General features: G+C 44.3%; 1 protein-coding gene across 1 annotated transcript in view; it reads left to right on the top strand.

The window, feature by feature from the left end:
- The window catches only part of LOC120528895 (zinc finger protein 420-like), a 58,184-nt gene that overhangs the window by 10,457 nt on the left and 25,356 nt on the right, over positions 1-22,371 (top strand). Inside the window, exon 2 of the mRNA XM_039752971.1 lies at positions 10,299-10,841. Within this exon, the coding sequence (XP_039608905.1) occupies positions 10,421-10,841 (421 nt within the window). The 5' untranslated portion in view covers positions 10,299-10,420. The remainder of the gene's footprint in view (positions 1-10,298; positions 10,842-22,371) is intronic.

Genomic DNA, 22,371 nt, shown 5'->3' with positions numbered 1-22,371 from the left:
GTTTTTGTTTCCCAAAAGTCCCATCCACATGAACAGCAACAACATTCATGTCTAAAGCACATTTTCATACAAATGATGTAGCTCAGAATGCTTTACAATATGAAGTTTATATATATATATATATATATATATATATATATATATATATATATATATATAAATATAAAATTAAGATCAGGGAATACTAAATAGCAAAGCAAAAAGCAGGGGTCTCTAAGCTACTGTGGCTGCAGGTTTTCATTCTAATCCTTTTCTTAATTAGTGACCTGATTTTGAAGCTAATTAACTCTTTGCTTTAATTTTAATTGATGCACAACTTAAGACGCATTTCTTTTTTCCTTAATTATCAACCCAACAATATTAAGACACAAAATGAACCAACACATAAACAACAACCTGCGTCCATCACACAATAACTGAAAATCAAGAAAGGTGAAGTAATGTTGATCTGCTCAGGTCCACACAACATTTGGGCAGCCAGCGCTCTTAAAAAAGAAAATCAACAGTTTTGGAAATGTCTGCCATGGCAGAATGAGCGAGTGCCATGGAATTAAATAACGGGTTAAATTAACAACGAGAATTGACTTCAAATGAAGAAACTGAACAAAGTGAAGTTTGGTTGGAGTTTGAGGTCCCAACTTAATTGGTCATCTGTTGGCTCACTTCACATCAAATTTATGGAAAAAAAGAATCAATTTAGCAGTCAGAGTCTCAAGAAGAGTCAATTTAAAATAAAGGGAAATAGTTAATTAGCAGCAAAAACTGGTCACTAATTAAGAAAAGAGTTAGAATGAAAACTTGCAGCCCTTCAGGACTGGAGTCAGAGACCCCTAGCGTAAAGTAATGTCCGATGGATAGGATGACAGAAAAAACAAAACCAAAAAAAAAAATCTACTGGGGTTCCAGGCCATAAGACCACCCAGCCCTCCTGGACCTTCTAACTAACATCAATGATCTAAATTTTGTCCCCATGGATTTCAGGCTTCACGTGAAAGGTGATGCTGGTTGTGTGGATATCTGGCCCATCTAACACTAATCCATCAATGTAGGGACTGTATGGTGCCCTGATCAGGTGGCGGGGGCACAGAACACCAACACAGACAAACCAAACAAAAGAACAGCAGAGAATACTATGGTGCTGGAAAGGATTGGGTCCAGTCTTCCATAATGGAGGAGGCTTTACTTTTGCACCTGCTGGTGTTAATGTCCTTGATACGGGGTAGACTGCTGCCGATGATCCGCTGTGCAGACTTCACCATCTGTTGCAGTCCACCCCTCCATCCCCTCACCCCTATCTGCAGCCAAGCTGCTGCCGTACCACACCAGAAGGGAAGTTGAAGGAGCTCTCCACCACACACTTGTAAAAAGGAGACCAGAATAGAGGGGCACAGACCAGCCTCTTCATGAAGTAGAGTCATCGGTGGGCTTCCTTTACCAATCAGACTGCACAGCATCGTAGCTCCAAGACAGGACATTTGTAATACTGAAATGTTTGGCCTCCATGTCAAGTTACCTTTTGTTCTAAATATGTTGAGAGCTTCTTAGGCTGACATGCCGGCTTCACTACGTTTCAGATCAATCTTAATAAACATACACTCTTAAAAATGTTGGTTCTTTAATGTCAATGTATGGTTCGTAACTGGGTTGTGTAGTTCTTCATAGAACTATTGCTTGACCAGGCACCATTTCATATAGCAAAACTTACGTGGGGGTAGGGGCTAAGCAAACTTATATATATATATATATATAGATATAGATATAGATATAGATATAGATATATATATCTATATCTATATATCTATATATATCTATATATCTATATATCTATATCTATATCTATATCTATATATATATATATATATATATATATATATATATCTCTATATCTCTATATATATCTCTATATAGATAGATATAGATATATATAGATAGCTATATATATAGATATATATCTATACATACACTCACCTAAAGGATTATTAGGACCACCATACTAATACGGTGTTTGACCCCCTTTAAGCCTTCAGAACTGCCTTAATTCTACGTGGCATTGATTCAACAAGGTGCTGAAAGCATTCTTTAGAAATGTTGGCCCATATTGATAGGATAGCATCTTGCAGTTGATGGAGATTTGTGGGATTCACATCCAGGGCAGAAGCTCCCGTTCCACCACATCCCAAAGATGCTCTATTGGGTTGAGATCTGGTGACTGTGGGGCCATTTTAGTACAGTGAACTCATTGTCATGTTCAAGAAACCAATTTGAAATGATTCGAGCTTTGTGACATGGTGCATTATCCTGCTGGAAGTAGCCATCAGAGGATGGGTACATGGTGGTCATGAAGGGATGGACATGTTCAGAAACAATGCTCAGGTAGCCCGTGGCATTTAAACGATGCCCAATTGGCACTAAGGGGCCTAAAGTATGCCAGGAAAACATCCCCCACACCATTACACCACCACCACCAGCCTGCACAGTGGTAACAAGGCATGATGGATCCATGTTCTCATTCTGTTTACGCCAAATTCTGACTCTACCATTTGAATGTCTCAACAGAAATCGAGACTCATCAGACCAGGCAACATTTTTCCAGTCTTCAACTGTCCAATTTTGGTGAGCTCGTGCAAATTGTAGCCTCTTTTTCCTATTTGTAGTGGAGATGAGTGGTACCCGGTGGGGTCTTCTGCTGTTGTAGCCCATCCGCCTCAAGGTTGTGCGTGTTGTGGCTTCATAAATGCTTTGCTGCATACCTCGGTTGTAACGAGTGGTTATTTCAGTCAAAGTTGCTCTTCTATCAGCTTGAATCAGTCGGCCCATTCTCCTCTGACCTCTAGCATCAACAAGGCATTTTAAGCCCACAGGACTGCCACATACTGGATGTTTTTCCCTTTTCACACCATTCTTTGTAAACCCTAGAAATGGTTGTGCATGAAAATCCCAGTAACTGAGCAGATTGTGAAATACTCAGACCGGCCCGTCTGGCACCAACAACCATGCCACGCTCAGAATTGCTTAAATCACCTTTCTTTCCCATTCTGACATTCAGTTTGGAGTTCAGGAGTTTGTCTTGACCAGGACCACACCCTAAATGCATTGAAGCAACTGCCATGTGATTGGTTGATTAGATAATTGCATTAATGAGAAATTGAACAGGTGTTCCTAATAATCCTTTAGGTGAGTGTACGTATGTATATATATATATATACTAATAAAAGGCAAAGCCCTCACTGACTCATCACTAATTCTCCAACTTCCCGTGTAGGCAGAAGGCTGAAATTTGTCAGGCTTATTCCTTACAGCTTACTTACAAAAGTTAAGCAGGTTTCATTTTGAAATTCTACGCGTAACGGTCAACAACGTCCGCCATGTTGAACTTTCTTATTTATGGCCCCATCTTCTCGAAATTTGGTAGGCGGCTTCCTGCACTAACGAAACCAATGTACTTTCTTTTGGTGGTATGATGCCACTGTCGGCCGCCATATTGAACTTTCCAACGGTCTTTGTTACTTATGGGCCCAACTTCAAGAAATTTGGTACGCGGGTTCCCAACGCTAATTGAATCCTACTTACGTACATATATACGTCCATAGCCTGCAGTTCGGTCACCGTGTGAGGCGGCGTTGGGTCCCCCATCCCAACGCCTCCCACGTTTTTGGCTGCCTGCCTATATAAGGCCGTCTGTCGCTCCGGTCTCTTCATTCCCTTCCTTGCTTCGGCACGGGATTCACGTCTCCCTGCTGATAACTACAGCCTTTTTGTTTAATCCATGGCTTCTCCGCTGTTTTATTGTTCATTTATTACGATTATAGTTATTGTGTAGGTATTTTAGACTTACTTTACATTGTTCAGGTACCCATTTCCTTTATCGTTCCAACCGTACCCCCATTAACATGTCTATCGAGGTGATCACCATCGATCACAGAACTGTCACTTACCGAGTGGTTTCCATGCCCAGAGATGGCACCTACCTTTTCCATTCATTGTTACATATTGCACGGCCATATCAGGCTCACTCTTGATATCCGGAGGAACATTGTGTCTTATGTATTGAATGACTGGGACAGGTTCAAGGTGTGGACTGATGACGGTACAGGAGATAATTAGACTACACAGGAGCACTAGAAGAGTGAAATGCTTAAGCCCTTCACCTATGGATCTGCATGCGAGTTGATGGCTGCCGCTGAATTGTTTGGTTGTCGCTTTCAAGTGTACCGAAATGGCCAAATATTTTACACCTTTGGACAACCGCCAATGCCTCTTAGACATCTCAGATTGACAGGTGACGATGTCAGTAGTGGACACTTTGATGTTTATGAATGTTTAAACTCTCAAAAGCTGGATGTGAAGTTATCAATGAAACTGGTTGTATACTTACAACGCTAGACAGATGCCGAATGTCTCTTCAACACAACAAGTCCTACAAATACTGTCGTAATTGAAACAAACCATGAAACTCAAACCGATTATGACAGCAGCAATCCAAGCTGTGAGATTTGAAACAAGATTACTGTTCACATGGCCAACTATGCGTTGCATGCTCAAGAGTAAGCTCAGCGCACAGCTTGGTCAGATTACAACCGGAGGGCCGAACTCACAATGTGGTATACAAAGAGATCCTTAATAAATAATTATTGATATATTTTCCCTCAGTTTAAAAAGGTTTAATTTTCTTCTTAATAAAAATTTTAATGCAGTACTTCACCGCTGCAAAGCGCGGGTATTTTGCTAGTATATATATATATATATATATATATATATATATATCTATATATATATCTATAAACTGCTCAAAAAAATGAAAGGAACACTTTGAAAACACATCAGATCTCAATGGGAAAAAGAAATCCTCCTGGATATCTCTACTGATATAGACTGGGTAATGTGTTAGGAACGAAAGGATGCCACATCGTTTGATGGAAATGAAAATGATCAACCTACAGAGCCCTGAATTCAAAGACACCCCAAAAATCAAAGCGAAAATATTATGTGGCAGGCTAGTCCATTTTGCCCAAATTGAATTGCAGCAACTCCAAATTGTACGCAGCACTTTGTATGGCCCTGTGTTCTTGTATACATGCCTGACAACATCGGTGCATGCTTCTAATGAGATGACAGATGGTGTTGTGGGGATCTCCTCCCAGATCTGGACCAGGGCATCACTGAGCTCCTGGACAGTCTGAGGTGCAACCTGGTGGCATTGGATGGACCAAAACATAATGTCCCAGAGGTGTTCTATTGGATTTAGGTCAGGAAAGTGTGGTGGCCAGTCAATGGTATTAATTCCTTCATCCTCCAGGAACTGCCTGCATACTCTCACCACATGAGGCCAGGAATTGTCGTGCACCAGGAGCCACTGTACCAGCATAGGGTCTGACAATGGGTCCAAGGATTTCATCCTGATACCTAATGGCAGTCAAGGTGCCGTTGTCAAGCCTGTAGCGGTCTGTGTGACCCTCCATGGATATGCCTCCCCAGACAATCATTAACCCACCACCAAACTGCTCATGCTGAATGATGTTACAGGCAGCATAATGTTCTCCATGGCTTCTCCAGACCCTTTCACTTCTGTCACGTGCTCAGGGTGAACCTGCTCTCATCTGTAAAGCACAGGGCACCAGTGGTGCATCTGCCAATTCTGGTATTCTATGGTGAATGCCAATCGAGCTGCATGCTGCTGGGCAGAGAGCTCAGGGCCCATTAGAGGACATGGGGCCCTTGGGTCACCCTCATGAAGTCTTTCTGGTTGTTTGGTCAGAGACATTCACACCAGTGGCCTGCTGGAGGTCATTTTGTAGGGCTCTGGCAGTGCTCATCCTGTTCCTCCTTGCCCAAAGGAGCAGATACTGGTCCTGCTGATGGGTTATGGACCTTCTATGGCCCTCTCCAGCTCTCCTAGAGTAACTGCTTGTCTCCTAGAATCTCCTCCATGCCCTTGAGACTGTGCAGGGAGACACAGCAAACCTTCTGGCAATGACACATATTGATGTGCCATCCTGGAGAAGTTGGACTACCTGTGCAACCTCTGTAGGGTCCAGGTATCACCTCATGCTACCAGTAGTGACACTGACTGTAGCCAAATGCAAAACTAGTGAAGAAACAGTCAGAAAAGATGAGGAGGGAAAAATGTCAGTGGCCCCCACCTGTTAAACCATTCCTGTTTTGGGGGTCATCTCATTGTTGCCCCTCTAGTGCATCTGTTGTTAATTTCATTAACACCACAGCAGCTGAAAGTGATTAACAACCCCCTCTGCTACTTAACTGACCAGATTAATATCCCAGAAGTTTCATTGACTTTATGCTATACTCTGATTAAAAAGTGTTCCTTTCATTCTTTTGAGCAGTATATATATACAGTAATCTCTCGCTATATCGCGCTTTGACTTTCGCGGTTTCACTCTATCGCGGATTTTAAATGTAAGCATATCTAATTATATATCACAGATTTTTCGCAGGTTCGCAGATTTCTGTGGACAATGGGTCTTTTAATTTATGTTACACGCTTCCTCAATTTGTTTGCCCTGTTGATTTTATACAAGGGACGCTATTGGCGGATGGCTTAGAAGCTACCCAATCAGAGCAAGTATTACATATTAAGTAAAACTCCTCAATGCTATAAGATATGCATCCCGCGCGGAGCTCGATTGTTTGCTTGTCTCTGCCTCTCTCTCACCCTCTTTGACATTCTCTGCGCCTGACGGAGGGGGTGTGAGCAGAGGGGCTGTTTGCTTAATAGATACTGACGCTCCTCTAAAAATATGCCGCTTTATTGTGCTCGCATATTTAAAAGCACGTATTGATTTTTTGATTGTTGCTTTAATCTCTCTCTCTCTCTGACATTCTCTGCGCCTGACGGAGGAGATGTGAGCAGAGGGGCTGTTTGCACAGAGGCTGTTTGCTTAGAAGATACTGGCGCTCCTCTAAAATGCGCTGCAAACTTAAAAGCACAAGTATTGATTTTTGATTGTTTGCTTTTCTTTGCGGGCTCTCTCTCTCTCCCTCTGAAATTCTCTGCTCCTGAAGAGAAGAAGATCTATTTGCATTCTTTTAATTGTGAGAAAGAACTGTCATCTCTGTCTTGTCATGGAGTACAGTTTAAACTTTTGACTAAAAGTGCGTCAATACGTCTCTGTGCTCATTTCAACCTGTTCATGTACACTCTTTACAATGTCATGGGATCGATTCTCTGTATCGCATTTTCAGTGTTCAACTTCAGTTCATTTGCCGTCCGCAGATTTGTCTCATACACGCAGCCCTGTTAATGACCCCACAAGAGATAGTCGAACGTCGTTAAGTCAGGCAAGTGGTGCAACTCAGGACATGTAAACGTTAAAATTTCCAATTGCTACAGGGACATCGAACTGTTGGCCGTAAGTCTGCGTCCCTATTACTTGCCCAGAGAGTTTGGACACGTGATTGTTGTTATTGTTTACATCCCCCCTCGAGTGAACGCGGAGTTAGCGAGTGACATCATCCATTTCACTGCTGCTAAGTTACAAACGCAGCACCCTGAGGCACTTGTGCTAATCTCTGGAGACTTTAACCATGTGATGCTGGACAAAACTTTACCTGCCTTCTTCCATTATGTGGATTGTAACACCCGGAGAAATTGGACTATTGACTTACTGTATGCAAACATTAAAAACTCATACAGCGCCACCCCGCTGCCTGCGCTTGGGAAAGCAGATCATAACCTGGTTCTGCTTCAGCCTCACTACGAACCAAGAGTGAAGGCGCAACCTACAACCACACGATCATTCAGGAAGTGGTCCCCTGAGGCAGAGCAGGCTCTGAGAGACTGGAACTATGGACTAGGATATACTGCAGGGGTCACATAGTGAGAACATTGAAGAGGCTGTTGACTGCACAACTGATTACATCAACTTCTGTATGGACATTGTAGTTCCAGTAAGAACAGTACGCTGCTATGCTAACAACAAGCCATGGATTACAAGTGACATCAAAGGCCTTTTGAACCAGAAGAAAAGGGCTTTTAAAGGTGGTGATCAGCATGAGCTCAAGCACCTGCAGAAGGAGCTCCGAGTCCAGCTCAGGGAGGCGAAAGAGCAGTACAGGAGAAAGCTGGAGCAGAAGTTGCAGAATAACAGCATGAAGGAAGTGTGGGATGGGATGAAGATCATCACTGGCTGCAGCTCGAAGCGGGGTGCCGCCATCGAGACAGACGTGGAGAGAGCAAACCAGATAAACCACTTCAACTGGTTTGACCACCCTAACCCACTTTCACCTTGGAGTACTGCATCCTCCAACCATCCTTCTGCTGATACCAGCATAGGTGAGACATCCCCACCCACAATTACAGCAGCCCAGGTGAGCAGAGAGCTGAGGAGACTTCATGCCAGCAAAGCAGTAGGTCCAGATGGTGTATCGCCACGACTGCTGAAGGCCTGTGTGTTGGAACTGGGGAGTCCTCTACAGCGCATCTTCAACCTGAGCCTGGAACAGGGGAGAGTCCCGAGGCTTTGGAAAACATCTTGTATCACCCCAGTCCCAAAGGTATCACGTCCTAGTGAGCTGAATGACTTCCGGCCTGTTGCTCTGACGTCACATGTGAAAAAGACCATGGAGCGGCTGCTGCTTCACCAACTGAGGCCACAGGTCCAACACGCCCTCGACCCTCTGCAGTTCGCATACCAGGAGAAGGTGGGAGCGGAGGATGCCGTCATCTATATGCTACACCGATCCCTCTCCCACCTGGACAGAGGCAGTGGTGCTGTAGAATTATGTTTTGGACTTCTCTAGCGCCTTCAACACCATCCAACCTCTGCTCCTTAGAGACAAGCTGACTGAGATGGGAGTAGACTCACACCTGGTGGCATGGATCGTGGACTATCTTACAGACAGACCTCAGTATGTGCGTCTTGGGAACTGCAGGTCTGACATTGTGTTCAGCAATACAGGGGCGCTGCAGGGGACTGGACTTTCTTTGGTCCTGTTCAGCCTATATACATCAGACTTCCAATATGACTCGAGTCCTGCCACGTGCAAAAGTTAAGCTGATGACACTGCTATTGTGGGCTGCATCAGGAGTGGGCAGGAGGAGGAGTACAGGAAGCTAATCAAAGACTTTGTTAAATGGTGTGACTCAAACCACTTACACCTGAACACCAGCAAAACCAAGGAGCTGGTGGTGGATTTTAGGAGGCCCAGGCCCCTCATGGACCCCGTGATCATCAGAGGTGTCTGTGCAGAGGGTACAGACCTATAAATACCTGGGAGTGCAGCTAGATGACAAATTGGACTGGACTGCCAATACTGATGCTCTGTGTAAGAAAGGTCAGAGCAGACAATACTTTCTTAGAAGGTTGGCATCCTTCAACATCTGCAGTAAGATGCTGCAGATGTTCTACCAGACGGTTGTGGCGAGTGCCCTCTTCTATGCGGTGGTGTGCTGAGGAGGCAGTATAAAGATGAAAGACGCCTCAGACCTGGACAAACTTGTTAAGAAGGCAGGCTCCATTGTAGGATTAAAGTTGGACAGTTTAACATCTGTGGCAGAGCGACGGGCGCTGAGCAAACTCCTGTCAATCATGGAGAATCCACTGCATCCACTGAACAGGATCATCTCCAGACAGAGGAGCAGCTTCAGTGACAGACTTGTCACCGTCCTGCTCCACTGACAGACTGAGGAGACCCCACACTATGCGACTCTTCAATTCCACCCGGGGGAGTAAATGCTAACATTATTTAAAGTTATTGTCTGCTTTTACATGCATTTTTATTTCAATTTATATATATATATTTTTTTGTATCAGTATACTGCTGCTGGATTATGTGAATTTCCCCTTGGGATTAATAAAGTTATCTATCTGTCTATCTGTCTGTCTGTCTGTCTGTCTGTCTGTCTGTCTGTCTGTCTGTCTGTCTGTCTGTCTGTGCCGTCTGTCTGTCTGTCTGTCTGTGCCGTCTGTCTGTCCCTTTATCTATCTGTCTATCTGTGCCTTTATCTATCTATCCATCCATCTGTGTATAGTAGGGTACCTAATAGCAAAAACCCGGAAGCCGTTGGTATTTCACCCGCCTGTTACCATCTCTTCATGGTTATTTACTGGATGGTTTTGTTAAAGATGTACATACATAAAGGCTCTTTCTGGAAAGTTCGCCTGGATGGGTGTTTTGGGAACAAAAAATGGTTCTCTTATGTCATTGCACTGAAGAACCATTCTGGCACCTTTTAATATTGTACTTGGTAGTTTTCTATGTTTGTCTAGTCATGAATCCTGGAATGTGCTCCAGTTATTTTAACAACTATTTTAAGTAATTATCTCATTTTTATTTCACAGAGCAAAGGATCCTCCTTCCCAGTTCACATGGCCATTCAGTGAGATGTCTAATGGCCACGTGAGAGGGAAATTGTAGAAGAGAAAAGCAGACACCCGAGTGAAGAGAGAAGAGTTTTACATGGATGATGGCCTCCGTCGATGATGAAGCTATGGGTGAAAGGCTGGCACACATTAAACAAGAGGTCTGTGAGTGGGTGGCGCCAGCAGATGTGTGCGTGAAGGCGGAGGATTGTGAGGGAAGAATTTCCATTTTTAAAGAAGAGGAGTTAGAGGAGGGTACTGTCGACATTAAAGTCGAGCAATCGGAGGATTTGTCAGTCAGTCTGGAGCTGCAAAAGCATGAGGCTCGAACTACTTTCAAGCAAGATGTTGGTGAAGAATCTCATTCCAGTTTACAGCCCTGGTTCACTAACATTGGACAACTGGCCTCCCAGCAGAATTCTATGGACATGAAATCGGAGTTCTCTGAAATTGACGTGAGAGTCGGTGAAGGAAACGGGAGTAAAGGAGAAGAGCAGAAGTCATCTAGGAGTGTGGGATTGAGTAAGTAATGTAATTATATATAGGAGAATGTAACGGTGAGAACATCCACAATTCTGTTACGGTTTCCTGGTCTTGTTTTTTTAGTAGGTGGAACTGGGAATGGGATGTAGGATTGACTCAAATCTAACAGAGACCCAACTTCTTTTTGGCTCGACAAAAGTAATAGCAATTACTTCTTCTTTTGGCTGCTCCTGTTAGGGGTCGCCACAGTGGATCATCTTCTTCCATATCGTCCTGTCCTTGTCATCTTGATCTGTCACACTCATCACCTGCATGTCCTCTCTCACCACATCCATAAACCTTCTCTTAGGTCTTCCTATGTTCCCCTTTTCTGGCAGCTCTACCCTTGGCATCCTTCACTCATTGTACTCAGCATCTCTCCTCTGCACATGTCCAAACCAATGTAATCTCGCCTCTCTGACTTTGTCTCCCAACCGTGCAACCTGAGCTGTCCCTCTAATCTGTTTTAATTGATTTTTTTGTTTTGCAAATTTGCGTAAAGCAATATTTATCTGTAGTTTTACATTTGTCTTTTGTTTTGCAACATCCTTGCTGTGGTGTTTTATGGGCAAATTTTTATCGTGCTCACCACTGTTTTAGTTTTGATTCCTTAAGGGGCCCCGTGATTTTGTTGTCGAGGACTGTCTGTGACGATGTGGGTTCAGCTCCATGCTCCCATCGCTGTTCGGGAGCCCTTGAACCCAACACCGTCGATAGATATAACCGAGGTGAGCTAGACAGTGAAGCAACAATAGCAATAGAGCAAGGGGATGATGTATAAAAGTGCACGGTGCTTTTATTAAAATTATCAAAACAAAAACAAAGTGTTCAATTAAATGGTGCAGTAGTTCCCAAAGTCGTTTTCATTAAGAGTCATTAAATAAATAATCTAATAAAACCAGGGGGTAAAAAAAATCAATAAATAGAACAATCCTTAAAAAAATAAAAACCAGAGGTTAAAACATCGCTGGAAGCAGTCTTCTAAAATCAATTAGCCCGGTGCCTCTTTTCAACTAGCGTCTCACCTGCTTCTTCCGGTTGGGCTTTACAGCAGGTGAGACGCTCTCTCAGCAGCTGCCCGTTCTTTCTCCCACACACACACACACACACACATCTGGGGTCCTCCCGATCTTGGCTTCGGTCTGGCACTCATCCCAGGCCCGAGACTTGGAAACCTTGGCATCCAGGACGCCCACACCAAGGACTTCACCTCCAAGCCTCCCGACTCCCGCTGCCGCCCTGGCCTTATGTGGACAGTCACTTCTTCATTGGTCACTTCCGCTACATGATCACTCAGCGGGAGCGACTTCTACTTCGACTCCCGGTGTCGGCCTAACACCCAGGCTTCCACACAGCTGCTTGCGAGTGCTTGTTCGCTCGCTCACCCACTCGCACCGTCTCTCTCTTTCTCCAGCCATCTCCGTCTTTCTCTCTCTCCCTTGTTCTTTTTTTTTTACTCCGTTCTCCCTGACTGACTCGCACTTCTCTATATATGCAGAGAGGACATAGCAGCTGCAGCACATTGGCCACAGGAACAATCACGGATGCGGGCAGTCCCTCACCTGTGTGCACTGGGTGAGAAACGCCCGCACCGCAGATCGCCCTGCGGCTCGCTACAGCCACCACGCCCCCTCGTTAAGCCGCCGCGAGTGCGGTGATTATTTATTTAAAACAACTGGCCTTTGCTGAGCGAGCTGTGGACCCACTATAACACACCATCACATGAATATCTTCTGACGTGACATTTACTCCGAAGGTTGATTCATCACCTCTTCGTAACGTCCAAATCGCTTACAGAAGCCATGCACACAGGACTGTAATGTAAATGCGACATACCATAATATTCTCAAACACGCTCTGTCCAATTCAGGGTAATGTGTGAGAGGCCAGAGTTGGGCTCAGCAGCAGTGAAAAGAGGCAAGATGCCATTGGATAGGGTGCCAGTCCATTTCAGGGCACATTCAGCCCCACAGTGCCAGCTTAGTCACACCAGTTCACCAGCATGGCACCTTTATGAGATGTGGCAGAAGAACTGGAGTCTCTTAAGAAAATCACAGAGAGAGATGGAGAAACCTTGTAGGAACCTTGCAGAACCCATGTGGGCAACGTCTGGGTGCAGGGTTAAGGATGGTTGGTGCTATGCTACCCTAATGCATAGGCATCTGTTTATAAACTTGAGGTCCTTAAAGCATCTAAATTTCATCAAATCAATCAAAGACCAAACTTGACTTTTCAGATTCCACTGCAGACCATACTCCCCCACCTGGAACCAAGAGCAGCTGTGCTAATCATTGCACCACCATGCTTTACTAATGGATGAGAAAAGATACTGTGCTGTGAAAAACTCTTCCCTCTTCCCAATTTCCTCTGTTTTTTGCTCGCTCATAAAACCACATAAATGTTTCTGATCTCCAGTCAAATTTAAATGGTCATGTGCTTGATCTGAAGGAGAAAAGTTCACCTGTGACGCCCGTGTGAAAAAGTAATTGCCTTCCAAAATGTATCCAATAGCAGCAGTAAATGCACGCTAAAGCTTCTAGTAACAGGAAGTCGACCTTTGGCCCACTCGTCTCTGCAGCGTCGTTTTGATTCAGCCACATTGGAAGGTTTTTGACTATGATCTGCCTGTTTAGGGTCCTGCCACAGCATCTCCAAGGGGGTTGTAACAAGAACTAACAAGAGAGATCAAGAAGGTTTGGGGCAGCCACCCGTATAATATGCCCTGGCTGCAAAATGGGCACATCTCTGCTGAGTTGTGTCCAGGTTCAAGTCCAAAATAGAAATGATTCAAATAAACTGCTCAAAAAATTAAAGGAACACTTTGAAAACACGTCAGATTGGGGGGATGAAGTACTGCTGGCTCTCTCTAATGCTATGGACTGATATGGTGATGTGTTAGGAACGAAAGGATGGAAATGAAAATGATCAACTGACAGAGAGAGAGAGGGCTGAATTCAATGACACCCTGAAAATCAAAGGGAAAAAACGATACAGCGGCAGGTAGGCAGGCGCATCCATTTTGACGAAATTTCATTGCAGCAACTCCAAATCGTACTCAGTAGTTTGTATGCCAACATGCTTTTATGCATGCCTGACAATATCCTAATGAGATAACAGATGATGTCCTGAGGAAATCTCCTCCCAGATCTGGACATCACTGATCTCATGGACAGTCTGAGGCGTTGGATGGACCCAAACATAATGTCCCACCCAGAGTTGTTCTATTGGATTGAGGTCTGGCGAGTGAGCGTGGGGGCCAGTCAATGGTATCAATTCCTCTCGTCACGTGAGGCCCGGCATTGTTGTGCACCAGGAGCCACTGCACCAGCGTAGGGTCTGACAAGGGGTCCAAAGAAGTCTTCCTGATACCTAATGGCAGTCAAAGTACAGTTGTCTAGCCTGTAGGATACGCCTCCCTCCCCAGATTTACCATCTCTGACCCACCACCAAAGCAGTCATGCAGAACAATGTCACAGGCAGCATAATGTTCTCCACGGCTTCTCCAGACCCTTTGATGTCTGTCAGATGTGCTCAGGGTGAAACTGCTCTCATCTGTGAAAAGCACAGGGCGCCCACCTTGGTGGACCTGCCAATTCTAGTATTCTATGGCAAATGCCAATCAAGCTCCACGGTGCCCACAAGAAAACGTCGGGTTCTCAGGCCACCCTCATGAAGTCTGTTTCTGATTGTTTGGTCAGAGACATTCACACCAGTGGCCTGCCTGCTGGAGGTCATTTTGTAGGCTCTGGCAGTGCTCATCCTGTTCCTCCTCACCCAAAGGAGCAGATAGCGGTAGGTCCTGCTGATTGGTTAAGGACCTTCTATGAAGGGCCATGTCCAGCTGTCCTAGAGTAACTGCCTGTCTGTCTCATGGAATCTCCTCCATGCCCTTGAGACTGTGCTGGGAGACACAGCAGACCTTCTGGCAATGGGAGGCACGTATTGAGAAGTTGGTCTATCTGTGCCCCCAAACTCTGTAGAGTCCAGGTATGGCCTCATGCTACCAGTAGTGACACTGACCAGTGACAAATGCAAAACAGATGAGGAGGGAGAGATGTCAGTGGCCTTCCTCCAGGTGTGAAACCATTCATTCCTATTTTGGGGGTCGTCTCATTCTTGCCCCTCTAGTGCACCTCTTGGTCATTTCATTAACACCAAAGCAGCTGAAACTGATGAACAAGCCCCTCTGCTACTTCACTGACCAGATCAACAGCTCACAAGTTTCATGGACTTGATGCCAAACTCTCATTAAAATGTGTTCCTTTCATTTTTTTTATGAGCAGTTTTCATAAAGATGTCGGCTTTAAAGCCCAAAACCAGAAGTGACATCATCGTGGGCGCTTGTGAGATTTCCTATGAATGGTCTGCAGAGGATCAAGAGAGAAAGTCTGTGCAGCTCGCCACCCCCTGGACTGGCATGGAATTGTCGTTATTCAAACCCTTTAGTTGCCTCCCATTCGCACGTGTGTGACAGGGTCCATGTCCAGACTTTAACTGGGCCGATACACCATCTTTTTCAGCCATTAACACGTGGTCTTACTGTTCTGCTTCTGGGGGGAAAGTCTCTTCCTTAAACGTAGCCTTTTCTTGGTCAACTTTAGTTGTTATCTGCACTAAAGGATGCTTTACTTCCCCTTCGATACGTGCTAAACGTATGGCGCTGCACGTTCAGTAGAGCACGTTAAGTTACATGCAACTGGGCACGGTAAGGCGCGCTTTGAAACCGTGTGCCCTCCATGCCTTACTTTCAGGAAGGCAGGTCACTAACTGTAGTCGAAGGGACAAGAAACAGAGTACACTAACTCAATTCGGCTTGTGGGTTATAAGGACCTCTCTTAGACTATACACTAATCTATAGGCAAACATCTCTCTATTATAATAAAAAAATTTGGGGAGGAGATGTGACTTTTTGAAAGGAAGTCCCACGAGACGGAGACTTTTAACATAAGATTCTTTCAAGTCACGCCCAACTTAAGACCATTTTCAAACAAGACCACAGTGTTCTCACTGACTATACTTCCTTAGAAGGCTGGCGTCCTTCAACATCTGCAATAAGATGCTGCAGATGTTCTACCAGACGGTTGTGGTGAGCGCCCTCTTCTACGTGGTGGTGTGGTGGGGAGGCAGCATAAAGAAGAGGGATGCCTCACGCCTGGACAAGCTGGTGAGGAAGGCAGGCTCTATTGTAGGCACGGAGCTGGACAGATTGACATTCGTGGCAGAGCGACGGGCGCTGAGCAGACTCCTTTCAATCATGGAGAATCCACTGCATCCACTGAACAGGATCATCTCCAGACAGAGGAGTAGCTTCGGCGACAGACTGCTGTTACTATCCTGCACCACTGACAGACTGAGGAGATCGCTCCTCCTCTACACTATGCGACTCTTCAATTCCACCTGGGGGATGAACAATAACATTATACAAAGTTATTGTCTGTTATACCTTCATTGTTATCACTCTTTAATTTAATATTGTTTTTATCAGTATGCTGCTACTGGAGTATGTGAATTTCCCCTTGTTGTTCCGAGAAACTGTTCTGGTTGACACAGGGACTTCAGGTGACCAGGTCTCGTAAAGCTCTGCTGCAGTGGAAAATGGGCTGGCCTTGGATTTTCGAGCCAACAAACGGTCCTCTCGAGCAGTTGTCTTGCGGGGTCTTCCTGACCTGGGCTTGTCAAAAACGTCTCCAGTCTCTTCAAATCTTTTTTTTTATCCTCTGAATTTGAGGCTGAGACACATTGAAGGTGTTTGCCACATCAGCAGTGGATTTGGTCTTCAGCCTCTTGATAATCAACACTTTAGTCTCAGGATGAATCTTAAGCATGCTTGCAGAGGTCTAGTTGCAGTTGATGTGAAGGTCTAGTGTACTGGGGTTCTTTTTATACACACCTGAGACCTAATTGATCCATTATTAGTCACAGGTGAAGCTCATATGACAAGGGGACAACACTTATGTCCTGCCAAAAATTGACTCAATGGGCTTTACCAAGCTGTGAATATTAGAATACTTTTTGTCAGTTTCGTTTTGCACTGAAACATTATTACAAAAGCTGATGGGATTGAAATGACCCATTTATTGTAAAAAAATCTTGATTAGAAATATATTTTAGCAGCACTTCAGGTCAATTTCTACACAAGCGACAAGACTTTTGTCAGGGACTGTGTGTATGTATGTAATCTATCTACTTATCTATCACTTTTGGCAAACACACTTCCTGCGCTCTCAGCTCTTATAAATTTTATCAGAACCATCATTTTATATGTTCTAGATGACATGTCAACGACTAAGCGAAGATAAAAGAGCATGGACAAACATTCGAAAAATTTGGGTAACTTATTAGAGATAAATAAACGATATGCACTCACGGGCAGTTATACATTGCGTGGTCACGATGTAAGTCCAAACACGGAATCAGAATTTGACGCGATGTTGATGAAAAGTTAATTCCAAGTATTGTTTTTACTAAAGTTTTAAAGTAAAAATGGACATAATGTATATGTAACAATTCCCATGAAAATAACAATCTCTTTAAATTGTATATGCGGTTAACTAAACCCTGGGGTGGGCGAGTGAAGCAGGCAGGGAGCGGAGCCCCCTAGTCTTCTACATAAATGTCTACACGTGGAAGTGTGTGTGTCTGACCGGCCCGATAGTGAGAGGCGGAGTCAGGGTAAGAGGAAACAGAAAACTCGCTTAGCCGCTAATAACACAAGTGAGGCGAGCACATCGGTTATAACGAGACGCCCAGAGGAGTTCCTTTCAATTACCTGACATTTCGATTTTTTTTTTTTCTTCTTACGGTTTCAATAGTTTTTAGGACCCCGGGCTTTCTACAACGCGAGCTTACACAGCTTAACAAATAAGCAAATCCTTCTATCAACTTGACATAACCTCAATAACTAGCAAATGGCTCTGACAGTGGGCAACCTTAACAAGCGAGACCACTACTATGAAGCATCAGAAGGTCTCTTTGAGCAATAACTGACTTCTCATTAAGAAATTGGGTTGGAACCAAAGACCTGCAGCCTCTGTGGCCCTCCAGGACCGACATTGCCCACCCCTGTTCTAGGCCAACAACTCCTGGGCAGATTTCCAACTGCTTTTAGTTTTATTCATTTGGAGACTATTGCCACTCATGGTGGTTCACTGGAGCCCCCCCAGGGTTTTGGAGGTTGCCTTGTGGCTCTGTCCTGACTGCTGTGTTTCAGTAACTTTCTTTCTTGGGTCTTCTAGAATTTCTTTTGCTCGAGGCACGGAGTGGTGGCTGTGAGGCTTGGGATCTGCACTGGCAAGAATTGCTGGCTCGAATCCTCGTAAACACCAAAAGTGACTAGTCTACTCTTTTGAGCCCTCGAGCAAAGCCCTTAACCTGCAATTGCTGTGTCCCGGGTATGACGTTAATCTGCATCCAGCCCTGCATGTAGGCCGTCCAACCTGCAGTGAAAAACCTGGGGGTTGATGGCAGAGTTAGCACTCCAGCCGCCATATAAAACTTCACAATAGTGTGGTGTTGAGGTGTCACCCATTGTATGGCTGGCTGCACTCGGGTCCTAATCTGGGATCCTGAGTTGCTTTGTCATGTGGTGGGTGAGGCAGTGCGCTCTATCAGCGTGTGCTCCTTACTTCTCTCTCTGAAGCATGGAGTGCTGCTTGTGGAGACCTTTTCTCCAACTTGACATTGCTGGAACTGTTCTGTTGAAGTGATGCTCAGATTATTCCATAGGACTGGCAGCCATCAAGCTGCGCTGTATCTAGTCTCATTTCACCCGTTATCACTGAATGGTGGTTCATTGTCTGAGTAAGTACTTTTCCACAAGGGTGATAAAGATCTTGGTAGACTGTTTATTTTTTTTCCTTCAGTAATCCAAATTATCATGTGAAAAAAACGTGTATTGTGCTTACTTGGGTTGTCTTTTGAATTCTGTAAATTCTGCAAGGAGATCAGAAACAAGTGCCGTGAAAGTAGTGCAGGTTAGGAAGGGGGCAAATACGTTTTCACAGCATGGTGGATGGATTTATTTTTAAATATAAATTGGGTTTTAAAAGCATTCCAACTTTATCAAGTAAATCACAGCAAAGGGTTGAGGCCCAGATTGTCATTCCTGTAGGTCATTTGCCCACCCAGGTCTTCTCTGTTACTCCACCATAGTGATGGTAAATGTCCTTTTAACAACTTCTTCTCCTCCTCCTCCTCCTTGATCTCTCTGTTCATCGCTCCTTTCGATTCCTCTCCAAACCCCGGTGTTGACCTGTATATATATATACATACCTCCGTGCGTCTCCGTGGGCGCAGCGCCTTAATTACATGCCGCAGGAAGCCAATGAGACAATCGAGGACGACCGCACCCACACGTGCAGGTGCGACTCGCTCCAACCACCTCATTAACTTCCCGCGGCCGTGCAATCGCGCCCACGGAGAACGACACGGCTCTACGGATTTAAAACCTGGCCTTTGTTTTTGAAGCCGCGGTCCCAGTATACCAGGCATGTCAAACTCACACCATTGGTGGGCCGCTTCGACTGCCATACGTGCGTCAGCAGGGCCGCACTGTAGCAAATAATATTATACAAAGTTACTGTAGCTTTCTTTCCAATACTGAAAACTTTAAAAAATGTAACACTTAAAGTTTACAGAAAAGCAATTTATTTCCATACACTCTCCGTACAAGAGCGTACAATTTGAGTCTTAGCCTCTTAGCTAGGTCCTTATATTATTATTTTATATTCATTGCTTATATAGGAGATCTATTTCTTTTGTCCCGACACTTGGCATCTCTTGTTAGTGACCAGTTCGTCAATCTTGTGCAACTTTTATGAGGGATGAAAGGCGCTCGACAGAAAGTCTTGAGCGATGTGGGGTTTTGGTAGCTTTCATTAACGAAAACAATTGCTCACAAAGGTAAGTGCTTCCGAACGTAGACAGTACTCTCGATGCCAACTGCACATACGAGGGTGGCAGGTAAGCATACAAGCCTGGCACACCAACTTCGTTGTATTTTGCCTTCAGAATAGACTCGGACTGCAGTTCAATCCACTCCATTTGGATATTCTCGGGCGCAGTCCTGTTCGTGTGAACTGAAATCACGAAAACGCTCGCTAATTCAGGTTGGAAAACAAATCCTCCAAAAATCGAATTTTACTTTACTAAGTTTACTTCAAAGTTTATATTGTAAAATAAGCCGATATGCAAAAAGCCCCCTGACCTACACTAATTGTACAAACTCAAAAATCACAAAAATATGTTAATAAACAACTCACCAACTTCTCGCGTCCACTTCAGATCTTCAGCTGTGGTCTGCACTAACTGTTTGTTACAATACTAGCATATAATTACATAAAAACTAGAGCAAAAAAACGTGAAAATATACGGGTTATTACTACTCGTGATGGCCAGTTCTGCCCAGTGGCCAGTCTCAGCAGCCCAGCCAGTACTGTAGTCTAGCAGGGGCGGCCCTGGGCAGAGAAAGAATCGGTGGCCCCTTCGCCAGCCAATGTCAATATGGCATCTTATGCACGGCGGATGGCAACGTCCGTTGCGGACACTGCATTGTCGCCTCGTGCTCATGACACACTTCTATACACTGTGTGCACAATTATTAGGCAAGTGAGTATTTTGACCATATCATCATTTTTAATGCGTATATTCCAACTCCAAGCTGTATTAACTTGAATGCTTATTGGATTTAAGCACGTCAGGTGATGTGTATTTGTGTAATGAGGGAGGGTGTGGCCTAAGGAGATCAACACCCTATATCAAGGTGTGCAGAATTATTAGGCAGCTAGTTTTCCTCGGGCAAAATGGGCCAAAAAGAGATTTAACTGACTCTGAAAAGTCAAAAATTGTAAAAAGTCTTTCAGAGGGATGCAGCACTTTTGGAATTGCTAAGATATTGGTGTGTGATCACAGAACCATCAAACATTTTGTTGCAAATAGTCAACAGGGTCGCAAGAAACGTGTTGAGAACAAAAGACGCAAATTAGCTGCCAAAGATTTGAGAAGAATCAAACGTGAAGCTACCAGGAACCCATTATCCTCCAGTACTTTCATATTCCAGAGCTGCAACCTACCTGGAGTGCCCAGAAGTACAAGGTGTTCAGTGCTCAAAGACATGGCCAAGGTAAGGAGGGCTGAAACCCAACCACCACTGAACAAGAAACATAAGTTGAAACGTCAAAACTGGGCCAAGAAATATCTGAAGACAGATTTTTTTCAAAGGTTTTATGGACCGATGAGATGAGAGTGACTCTTGATGGACCAGATGGATGGACCTGTGGATCAGTAATGGGCACAGAGCTCCACTCCAACGTGGAGGTGGGGTACTGGTATGAGCTGGTATTTTTAAAGATGAGCTAGTTGGACCTTTTGCATTGAAGATGAACTCAAAATCAACTCCCAAACCTACTGCCAGTTTTTGAAGACACTTTCTTCAAACAGTGATACAGGAAGACGACCATGATTTTTATGCAGGCCAATGCTCCATCACTTGCATCGAAGTTCTCCACTGCGTGGCCAGCCAGTAAAGGCCTTAAAGATGAAGGAATAATGACATGGCCCCTTCCTCATCTGACCTAAACCCTATCGAGAACTTGTGGGCACTTCTTAAACGCTAGATTTACGGGGGAGAAAAACAATCCACCTCTCTGAAGAGTGTCTGGGAGGCTGTAGTCACTGCTCCACAAAAAGCTGATCGTCAACAGATCAAGAAACTGACAGACTCCATGAATGGAAAGGCTTAGGACTGTTATTGGAAAGAAGGGTGGCTATATTGGTCATTGATTGATTGATTGATTTTTTAAATGTCAGAGATGTTTATTTGTAAATTTTGAGGTGTTTGTTTATTATTCTCACTATAACAGATGAAAATAAACAAGTGAGATGGGAAAATTTTCATTTTTCCTTTAGTTGCATAATAAATCTGCACACTAATAGTTGCCTAATAATTGTGCGTACATATGTATTCCCCTGATGATGTTCACACTCACATTTCCGTTGTGAAACATTCAGGTTTCAGGTTTATTAACATTTTGGATTGACTGATAGCACTGTGTTTGTTCCATATTAAAATTAATCCTCAAAAATACAACTTGCCTAATAATTCTGCGCTCCCTGTATGCACGTATCCGTAACTTGAAAACCAAGTGGCGGCCCATGATATTCTCATTACGGCAGAACATTATAATACTACATATAGCTTACTGCTCTGACTCGCGCGATATTAGTAAATACAGCGTACTAATTAACAAGAAACGCAATGTTTTTCGGCCACATTGCCGTCAGCTGTGTCATTATTTTCTCTTTCTGTTTTATATTCAATATATATTGGCATGGCGGCCCTGTGCAGGTGCCTAAGGCCACCCCTGCTTCAGCCTAGCACTTCAGTTGCGACATTGCGGCTCATTAACTTTGGTCAAGGTTCGTGGCTATACTAGCAGATGACGTTTCCGGTACCGTAATGCCATGGGAAAACGGGCTTTTGTCAGAAGGCATAAGTAAGAAAAGTCAATAAGTAACGCTGAAGACGCAGAAT

Source organism: Polypterus senegalus, chromosome 4, assembly GCF_016835505.1.
Source record: "Polypterus senegalus isolate Bchr_013 chromosome 4, ASM1683550v1, whole genome shotgun sequence".
NCBI lineage: Eukaryota > Metazoa > Chordata > Cladistia > Polypteriformes > Polypteridae > Polypterus > Polypterus senegalus.
The sequence above is the reverse complement of the archived record's forward strand: the minus strand, read 5'-3'. Positions and strand labels throughout refer to the sequence as shown.